The sequence below is a fragment of the Apium graveolens genome, chromosome 4, assembly GCF_009905375.1.
Source record: "Apium graveolens cultivar Ventura chromosome 4, ASM990537v1, whole genome shotgun sequence".
Classification (NCBI taxonomy): Eukaryota; Viridiplantae; Streptophyta; class Magnoliopsida; order Apiales; family Apiaceae; genus Apium; species Apium graveolens.
In genome coordinates, this window is record NC_133650.1 from 270,766,593 (window position 1) to 270,777,124 (window position 10,532).

Below are 10,532 nucleotides of genomic sequence, written 5' to 3' on the forward strand. Positions count from 1 at the left end.
CAGGCCTCAGAAGAATTATGAAGAAGCTTGGAGTTGAATAAATCTGTTTTGAGAAAAATGTTCTAAGTCAAGATCTCTACAAGTCATAGATTTAGTGTTATAGAGAAGTCATTTGAGAACTCTAGAATGACTTATAGAGAACTCAAGAAAGCTACTAGAGAACTCAGAGATATCGACAAGCCAAATTGAAGACATGAAGATTGGAGATATCGACAAGTCATTTCTTCACTAGAGAAATCAGAGTTATCGACAAGTCAAATATCACTAGAGAACTCTAAGTTATCGACAAGTCAAATTTCACTAGAGAACTCAGAGATATCGACAAGTCAAAATTTACTAGAGAAATCTAAGTTATCAACAAGTCAAATTTGACTAGAGAACTCTGAGTTATCGACAAGTCAACAAGTCACTAGAGAACGCAGAGATATCGATAAGCCAAAGTGAAGACATGAAGTAGAGAGATCTCGACAAGCTAAATTCTCTTATAGAGAACTCAGAGACCTCTACAAGTCAAATCAACTATGGAGTATTAGAGATCTCGATAAGTCAATATACTTATCGAGATGTCAAGATCTCTATATGCCTAACTGGAGATCTCGAGGTAAAATCTCAAATTACAAATTGTAGACCAGTTCAATATCCAAGATTAACAATCAGCAAAAAATCCAACCAGTTGGATTGACAAGTCTACAAAAAGTAGCTTGAAGAGTGTGCAAGATCAAGGGTGAAGATTAACTGACAAAGGAAGATCAAAGTTAACACAGTATGCAAAGATATGCTAAGCCAGAAATGGAAGATACACTTTTCCTGAAATGGAATGATTAGTGACAGTTTAAAATGAATAGAATTTCTTATTATACACTGTGTAAACCAGTAGTTAACTATCATATAAAGTTAACATTGTTCCTTTGTTAGAAGTAACAATTAGATAAGGAAATTCTTGTATTCTCCTAAGATTGAAGCTAAGTTTTTTATCAACAAAGAGCGTAGAAATTTTGTAGCAAAGTATTCTTAATTTTAATATAAAATTAAGTGAGTTTTGAAAGATCTGTGGTTATTCATTGTTGCATGTTTAATTTCAGTCTTAACACATCTTACTACAAGATTTGATTTACTTTGTTCACAACCATAAACATTTCAAAAAAAGCAGAAAAATATAAAAACACATTCCCCCCCCCCCTTGTGTAATTTATTACCTAACAGAGCTGGTTCTAACACACAATATCTTGGGCTTCCACACTGTATGAGTAAAAAAAAATAGCAGCTTTTTTGGTATTTGAAGGATAGAGTTCGCGACAAAGGCCAAAGTTGGGATGGCATTTTGTTAAATAGGAGTGGTAAAGAAATTCTCATCAAGATAGTCGCTCAATCAATTCCCACATATGCAATGTCTATTTTTCTGTTGCCTATAAAAACTTGTAAGGAAATGGAAAATATGTTTTGTAGATACTGGTTGAAATCTAGGAAGAAAGAAAGAAATATACATTGGATGAGCTGGGAGCGTCTGTGTACATCAAAATACTATGGTCGACATGGGTTTAGAAACATGCACAAATTTAATGTTGCTTTACTGGGAAAGGAAGGTTGGCGTCTCGTCACGAAGCCTAACACCCTGGTAACAAGGATTTTTAAAGCAAAGTACTTCCCAAATAATAGTTTTTTCAGTGCTAATTTGGGTGCAAATCCGAGTTTCATATGGCGTAGGTTATTAGCAGCTTAACATATTCTGAGACAGGGGCTGGGATGTAGAGTGGGGGATACAGATTGAAAATGAATCATGGCTACCTTGTACGGAAAATCCGTATGTAACAACTGTAATTGAAGCTATAAGGAATCAAAAGCTATCTGGACTGATGTATCCAAACGAGAGAAGATGGGATGAAGATTTAATCAAGGATATTTTTGTGCAGTGTGATGCTAACCTTATATTAGCTATACCTCTCTCAGAATATAACCAAGACTCTTGGTACTGGAGTAAGGAAAAGTATGGGGCTATTCGGTCAAGACGACATATAATCTCATCCAAGAATATAAGTCTGTGGTAAATCAAGGGAATAATACTCGTTTCTGAAAAAGATTGTGGAACTTGACAATTACCCCCAAGGTTAAGAATTTTACATGACGAGCCATCACAGGATGCCTTCCAACAGAGGATATGCTTCAAATCAAATAAATTTACGTTAACATAATTTCTTCTTTATGTAACAGGGAAGCAGAGAGCACAAGTCATGTGCTATTGGAATGTTCTTTCGCAAAATCATGTTGGGAGCTCATGGGCATCAGATGGGAAACTAATTTTCATTCTTCATTTATAGATTGGGCTTTAAATGTGTCCAATGAATGGAATATCGTTAAACGAAAGAGGAGAGCAATGCTATGCTGGATGATTTGGAAATACAAAAACGAATTGATTTAGAAACATGAATTTATGGAAGTGCAAGAAACCGTCTAAGGTAAATACTGATGTTGCGGTATATGAATCTTCCAACTGCTACAATTATGCGTTTGCTGCAAGAAATCACAAGGGAGAACTTATAGAAGCACGTTCCAGCTGCAAGAAGGGTTCCACTAATCCAGAATGTGCAGAAGCTATGGGGGCATTGAGCTGGATCAAGAATAAACAACTATTTGGGGTCATACTGGAATCTGATTGCCTTGTTGTTGTTCAATGTACTCAGATTTTGGCGTTCTAATTCAGGACTGCAGAACATTATTGAAGGAAATGAAAGACAAAGGCGTAATCCTTAAGTTCGTAAAGCGATCTGCGAATAGTTTAGCTCATGCTCTGCTCTAGTGTGCTATAGTTGCATCTGGGAGACCAGTGAAGTCTCCCCGTAAATATTCCATGTTATTCAATCAGATTTAAATCAATAAAAGTCTTTTCTTGTAGGCAAAAAAAAGTCCTTTTTTCTCATTTTATAGAACAAAATTTGAATGTCATTATTCACTTGTCAGATTTTAAAGTATTGTTAATAATCTATGAATTTTAAAATATCTTCGTTTATTTTAATTGTTCGCGGATTTTGATGGAGTTGATCCAAAAATCTTGTAGAATCTTGCAGATTTTGTGGAGTTTTTCAAAATCCATCAAAATCTCATATATTTTGAAGAGATATCAAGATATTAAAAATGTACCAGCAAATTAATCAAAATCCATAACTTTTTTAAACAAAAGAAAATCCATGGATTTTTGAATACCATCGGATTTTGATGGATTTTTTAAAATCTAAATTAAATACTACCAAATTTTGATTTATTTTTTAAAATCTAAATTTAGTATGCTCAGATTTTATTTTTTTTTTAATTTTTGTTGAATATTTTTAGATTTTAAAGAATTAGTTAAAATTCAAATTAAATATCCTTTAATTTTAAAAATCCTTCAAAATTTGGATCGAAGACACTCCTAGTATCACTGGCGTCACAGTAGGGATAGTGGGCGGCATTTTGTACAAATATTTGAATAAAAGTATAGGTTTCAAATTTTGCAGCTCAAACAAATCATTACACCTCCCCCATTCTTTTCGTGCAGCCTTTTTGTCTGTACAAAAACAAAACATACTCAGCAACAAAATTAAAAAAAATTGAATTCTAAACCCCCAAAAAAATATATTTCCCAAATCCTTTTCATTTTATTCATTCTCAAGAATTTGTCATTCTCAGTAAAAGCTCCGAGATTTCTAAAGATTTGAGCTTTAAATTCATGTATGTAAAGCAGGAAAAGAGGTTTAGATTTGCTCAACAAAGAAACAAGGATTTATATTCAAAGCAGAAGCTCAGAATTTTGTGAATAAAGGTGAGCTTTTTATGTTCTTTAATATCTTCAAGTTTGATTGTTCTACATTTTATTCTAATCGAAATGCAAAAATATTGATAACCCTTTACATTTAATCTTTTCCTGGATCAGCCCATCTAGTTAATTTGCCTCAATTATCACTTCTTGGTTTTCTTTGTTACGATCAATTGCAGATATCTACACTTTCTTGAATTTATGATAATCAATAATCAAGATAATCATGAATCTGGGCATGTTATTTTATTCTGTATATGAATCAATTGGATGTGTACACTGTACAATTTGTTAGTTGTGATTTGTGTGTTGGTTATTTTTTATATCAGTTTCATAGGAATGGGGAGAAATCTTGGACCTGTTTTGCGGCGAGAATTAGATAATCTTGGAAAGGATGGTGATTGTAGAAAGTCAGCTATGAAGGCATTAAAGTCTTATGTGAAAAAATTGGATTCCAAGATGATTCCGTTCTTTCTTGCTCAGGTTTCAGAGAGTAAAGAAACTAGCTCATCAGCTGGAGAATATTCAATTTCTCTCTATGAAGTTCTTGCTCGTGTACATGGCCCGAGAATTGTACCTTATATTGATGTTATAATGACTGCAATTAGAAATACCTTAACTTCAAGTGGAAGTTCATTTGCACTTCATCAGGCTTGTTCAAAGGTTGTTACAGCAATTGCTAGGTACGGGATTGACCCGACAACTCCTGAAAATATGAAAAGACAGATTATTCATTCCCTTTGTAAGCCTCTTTCAGATTCTATTTTGGTTAGCCAAGAGAACTTATCTTTTGGATCTGCGCTTTGCTTGAAGGCATTAGTGGATTCTGATAATTGGAGATTTGCATCAAGCGATATGGTCAATGAGATTTGTCAAAGAGTTGCCGGGGCTCTGGAGAAGCCCATGCAGACAAACTCACACATGGGATTAGTCATGGCACTTGCTAAGAGTAATAGTCTTGTTGTCGAAGCTTATGCAAGACTGTTAGTCCAGTCTGGATTGAGGATTTTGAGTGCAGGGGTCGCAGAAGATAATTCTCAAAAAAGGCTTTTAGCCATTCAGATGTTAAATTTTCTGATGAAGTGTTTGGATCCTAGGAGCTTATTCTCAGAGATAGAGTCGATAATGGAGGAAATGCAGAAGTGTCAAGCTGATAAGATGTCTTATGTCAAAGGGGCTGCCTTTGATGCATTACAAACAGCAAAAACTATTGCTAGTGAGCAAGACTCAAACTTTGAGGAGGATACAGGTTCAATCAGTGGATCAAACTTTTATAGGAATAATGATTACGGGAGACGGAATTTGTTTGATGCAGTTTACGAGATACCAAATATTACATCACCACAATCTCAAACCCTTAATTCATTTGCTGAGTATGATTTTTCTGTTGAATCTGCATTCTCAAACAGCTATGCCTCCGGGGAGGATTATGATAGGAGAGTAAACTGCCAGCTCTGGAGAAAATTTGAGAATGGAGGACTTGATTTATCATTCAAGGAGAGATTATTTACAGAGGCAACTTCTAAATCCTTAATGGAAAATACTGGGGAAAATGAATGTTCAGATAACAGGGAATGTGAAAATAAATTTGCAGGTTTTGTGCAGGAAAGTTCAAGAAGTACGGGTGTGAGAAGCACAACTCCTAGTCCTCAGGTACAATTGTGTAATGTTTCATTACTGCTGATATCATTAGTCCTGTATGAAGTAGATAATTATTAAGCATGATCAGTTCTTTATGCAGTCTGTGGACATATGGTATGGATGATAGTATGATACTGAATAAGACTGTGTAGTATGTAGACTGAGTAAGTTACAGAAAGTACACACTGAAAATACATTGATGTTATGATATCAAATAATCAACCCAGCTAGTTTCTTTTATTTGGTTTGAATGAATGAAATTGGGAGGGAATGGTATGGAATTTGTACTATATTCTAGATTTTCATTCCTTCCTCCATTCCACTAAAGACCATCAAAACTAGAGCTTAAAATCCCAATTTGAGAGAGAATGCTCCATTCTTAATCATAATTGAATGCAAAAGTTGGACGCACTTATTTTTTTTAATCTATCCTTCCCTCCTACCTCCATTCTTTCCCTTTAAATGTATTCACTTCATTTGACAATTCCATTCTCTCCGGCCAAACACAACATTATTTCATTTGGTTCTTACAAAGCTACCATGTCACATTATTTTTATTGAAAATTAGAAAGGAAAAAATTATCCATGTAAGAATGCCTTATATCTATAATCTTGTTTTTCGCTGCAGAAACTTAAAGGTACACTTAAAATCAAATTAATGCTGTGTTTTGAATACCAAAGGTAAAGAAATTTTGCTAGCAAAATATTCTTGCTTAGAAGACCAAAATAAATTTGATTTGTTTCTGACAGATTTTAGGTTTTTCTCCACATACAGATTGAGCCATACCAAGTTTCTGTCTGTAATAATAAGCCTTAGTTTACTCATCAAGGACTAAAATTTGTCTAGTAGCTAAATGCTAATAAGGGAAAACATGGTTCTAGTTTTTTTTTTTTAATTTTTGTTTGCCTTGCTGCTTAGGAAATTTAGTCAGATAAAAATGACCAAGGAAAGGAGTAAACTATCTACATCTTTAAAGTTTGGGATAAAATTTCACAACTATCTTGTGCCTTAACTAATATTTTATGCCATAGAATGGAGCCTACAAATTTTTTAGGACATGCTTTTTTACTGTACTTGGTTGTTAGATGCCCATTTTAGTGGTGGTAAAAATTCACTTTTCTGTCATTATTGTGTTTCAGAGGTTGCGATCACACATCAATGTTGATGATGTCAAAATCTTTACAACTCCAAGAAAGCTAAAATACTCTCTTAAAGATACAAGCAGTGAGAACTCAAACCTCTCCAAGAAGCAAACCAGGCAATTGAGAAGCCCTTGCAAAAGCAAATTTGAGTTGAGTCTATTAAAAGGTGAACAAACTAGCTTTTCACATCACCCCGCATCAATTTATGACCAGTATGGCTTCCTGCGTGATGTGAAACATAGGACCAAAAGTGAAGAAAATATACCTTTCATTGGAGAAGATTTCCATGTAAAACATAAGACCAGAAGTGAAGTAAATATGTCTCTTACTGGAGAAGATTTCCATGGTAGCTCCGAATCAGTTTCTTCATCAGAACCTGAAGCAGTAGGTAAGGTAAAGGTCTCTCAAAGGTCAGATTCTGCTTTCCAGACAGAATCACACAAAGGCAGTGTCGAGAAGCACTATCCAATGCCTCTCAGCAGCATATTTTGTGGTACCATTATCCTATTGCTTGCAGCATTTTTTTGCTTCTTTTGGTTCGGCAGTGACCAGGACGAAGGTTATTATCTCCCTCCTACCTAATGCTTTTCCTGGTATTTTATGTAACAATCAAATTTTTAGACCTTTGATAACAACTATGGTGACATTGTGTAATTTCGGGCGGACTTTGGATCATTGGCTTTTTCAAGTTCGGCTAGTGTTATTGTTGGCAGTTCTTTCTAATCATGAGATCATACACTGTCACTTGTAGAGGTTAATATATTTACTGTCACTTCTAGAGGTTAAATATATTGCGAGAATGCGAGTTATTGTCTGTGGAGTGTGACCATAATTGGTTAAAAACTTAATATTTCTATTAATTTCTAAGTTATATGTAATTCTTCTCTTAAAATCTGTCCGAATCCCAGGGTGAAGCTGAAATCCATTTTAAACATGTATCTTATCCCTTGAGGTGTGAAAGGAACATCCTTTAGAACTGATTATACAGTATTCTGCAAAGTTCAACAGTTTTGTTGATTAAGCATAGTTCATCTAATCATGGCTCAATTGGCTGAATTTAAAGGTGGTTTGTTCAATTGTTCAATCCAATTTTATCAATCAAGTTGCCCACTGCATTATTTTGGTATCCCATCATAAATTTGAGTCACAAGGTAAGTTTCAGGAAAGATCCGAGATAGTTTTATACAGATTTTACCGGATGATAGAGTTAAAATTGAAGTAGGTTTTTATGATTCAACTAAAGACATACTAATTTATCGACTTAGCAATAAGAATTCAAAAGCTGAGACGTTTTAATCCACTTTAACATTCCTTTCGTGAGAATATATAATTCGAGATTAAAAATTCCAAGAAACCTATTTTCTTCCAAAAAAATATTCAGAATTAAAGTGAGGAATCTGAAATCCACCGCTGTTAACTTAACCAGAGAAAGTAAACTTCATCTCAGAAAAGATTTATTTGTCGAACCTGGTAGCTACACCCATATGGTCAAGTCAAGATTTAAAACAACGTTTTTATCAGGAAGAAAATAATAGAGAGACACAAATCAGGTCATCTACAAAGAAAAAAACTTTCAGATCCTAGAGATTGAATAAAAATTCAAACATGTTAAAATTTAAAAAAGAATACTGGAAAAAAATCTTAAATTGATAACATACATTAAAACTATCCAAACAAAATTTGACAAATACAGCTGAACAGAAAAACCCTACATTAACCAGTAATGTGAACTGCAACTACTAAATAGCAAATCAAAACTATCATAGCCAACCTCTATCATGAGGAAAGAAAAAGGTTTTCCAAATGAAAAAGAGGCCCAGATACATCTTGACATTATCATATGCGGCTAGTCCTCGTCCATTGCTCCTGCAAACTGTCGATCTCTCCTCGGACCACCAGCTAGTTTAGCTATAATAATCTGCACAAAAACAATACATGCATTAAGAAAGTATTACTTCTGGATAATGAAGATTACGAGTAAATGAGAAGCAGTAAAATGACTGTTTATTTACCTGGTCTAACCTCAGAACAGTGCAGACAGCATCAGCAGCATACTTTAGTGCAAAAAATCTGGAAAACAGGAGAATAGTAAAAAATGACTCTACTAAATCATAACAAAAGGGTTTCAACATTATACAGAGATACAGCATATAATAATAAAGAATAACAAGTTATGATCTTATTAAAAGCTGATGCTAAGAAAGTAACCTAATCTTGAAGTTTAACTGAGATAAATAAACATCTTACTTAGTGACGTGTAGATCCCATATTTTCATTGTAGAGATATCCTTACAAGAACTACAGGGTCGTAAGTAACATAAAAGTCACTGATTTTAGAGCAAACAATCTCAATAACAATCATGTTAGCTACAGGCCCACTTGTGGTGTCAAGTCCAATCACAATATTTATATGTGTACGCTACCACTCCAGTTTTTTTAGCTTTTGACAACGCTGTCGCGTGCCTATCAAATAATAATATCTAACAAATCATTCTAATTATGTGGTAGGGTAAGTCAAAGTCAATCCCACAGACAAAGGTATTAGTCAATAGTAATTCTTGACTCAATTTAACCAAACAAGTTACACAATAAAAATTGATAGGTTGTTTAACTAAAATTATAATAAAGCAATTATGTTCTATTAATCAAATAATAACATCCAAAATTAAGTATCCCCACTAGAATCAATGCAATTATGATTTCCCGTCCCAAATCAATCATATACTACTCAAGGGAAAAGACGCGCCCTATAAAATACCAATAAGCTCCCTCGAGTATTAATGACTTCTCTAAAATACAATCAAGCCTATTTTCATGGTATCATGTAATTTAGAGACATTAAATACAGTATCCTAACTTCCTAACAGTCCGTTGTACATATTTTCATGGAGAAGTTCATGTCTTTATTGGATAAATCACAACCACCTAAGTCCAACTTTCATTGATAGATATTTGGTTCAAACTAATACACATAATCTTGTCTGACATGTAATTGTTAATTAAACACAGCTCAATAACTAAGAGCATGTAATATAACTAAATTGGGGGAATTGGAAAAATCATAAACCAATCATAACTAGAGTTCAACTTAAACCTAGATTAAGAATCTACTCACTCATAACTATATTAACAAAATACATAATAAAGAAAAGTAATCTTCGTCCGTCTGTATACATATATCCCTATTTGTTTATAATAAGGCTTAAACGACATATCGGCCAATATCGTAGGGTAAAAACATCTTTGTCTAAGGAAAAAGGTTAAAATGTATGAAGACCGATACTATAAGAGTTAAAAGGTATGATTTCATACATTTCATATAATTCTTAATATAATTCTTTTTTATAATAAATGGACATTAATGACTAGCAAGTTAGTTGTCATTAATGCAGTCACACACATTTTAGTTGTCATGAATTCACAACACAGATAAACATTGTCCTTATATAAAGTACTTAACCGATGAGACGGCCGCGAGACTCATCGGAATCGTAAATAGCACATTGAAGGAAGTCCTGGTTGAGACGCATAACATAGTGATGCGTCTCAATCTGACGAGTCATGTCATCACTATACAAAGCAAAAATACAAACATGTTGGTTCATTTCTTTGATTGGCTTCAAAGGCTGCATCATTTGTGCACCTTTGTCAAGCATGTGTTTCTCCATCGACATCCCCTTTCCCGGCGGTATCTGCTCGTCTCCGGCGCCGGTTGATCCTTGCTTCGCCATCACCTGAAAATTAAATTATTTATTTAAATATTATTGATTTTGATATTTTTTTCTTGGTTTGGAGTTTGATTTGGTTGATAAAGGGATGGGGATGCTTTTATTTTAGGAGTGAGGTGAGGGTGTTTGTAGGAAGTGTTACACGTGGAGAGTTTTGGATACATGTGTACTTTGGCATGCATGAAAATGAGGACACGTGTTATTATATGTTTTCGTATCATGACGCCAAGACA

At 34.1% G+C, this 10,532-nt stretch overlaps 1 protein-coding gene and 1 long non-coding RNA gene across 2 annotated transcripts; one reads left to right on the forward strand and one right to left on the reverse strand.

Annotated features, from left to right (window-relative positions):
• The first annotated feature begins 3,497 nt into the window (after nucleotides 1-3,497).
• On the forward strand, nucleotides 3,498-7,479 carry LOC141720987 (protein SINE1-like). Its single transcript, XM_074523709.1, has 3 exons — nucleotides 3,498-3,793; nucleotides 4,117-5,440; nucleotides 6,569-7,479. Exons 2-3 carry the CDS (start codon nucleotides 4,127-4,129, stop codon nucleotides 7,151-7,153), a joined length of 1,899 nt encoding a protein of 632 aa, XP_074379810.1. The 5' UTR covers nucleotides 3,498-3,793; nucleotides 4,117-4,126; the 3' UTR covers nucleotides 7,154-7,479.
• Nucleotides 7,480-8,203: 724 nt separating this feature from the next.
• On the reverse strand, nucleotides 8,204-8,960 carry LOC141717141 (uncharacterized). The gene is made up of 3 exons (XR_012573538.1): nucleotides 8,819-8,960; nucleotides 8,584-8,641; nucleotides 8,204-8,489 (listed from the first exon to the last, which is right to left on the reverse strand). It is a non-coding gene; the product is annotated as an uncharacterized LOC141717141 (long non-coding RNA).
• Nucleotides 8,961-10,532: the final 1,572 nt, after the last annotated feature.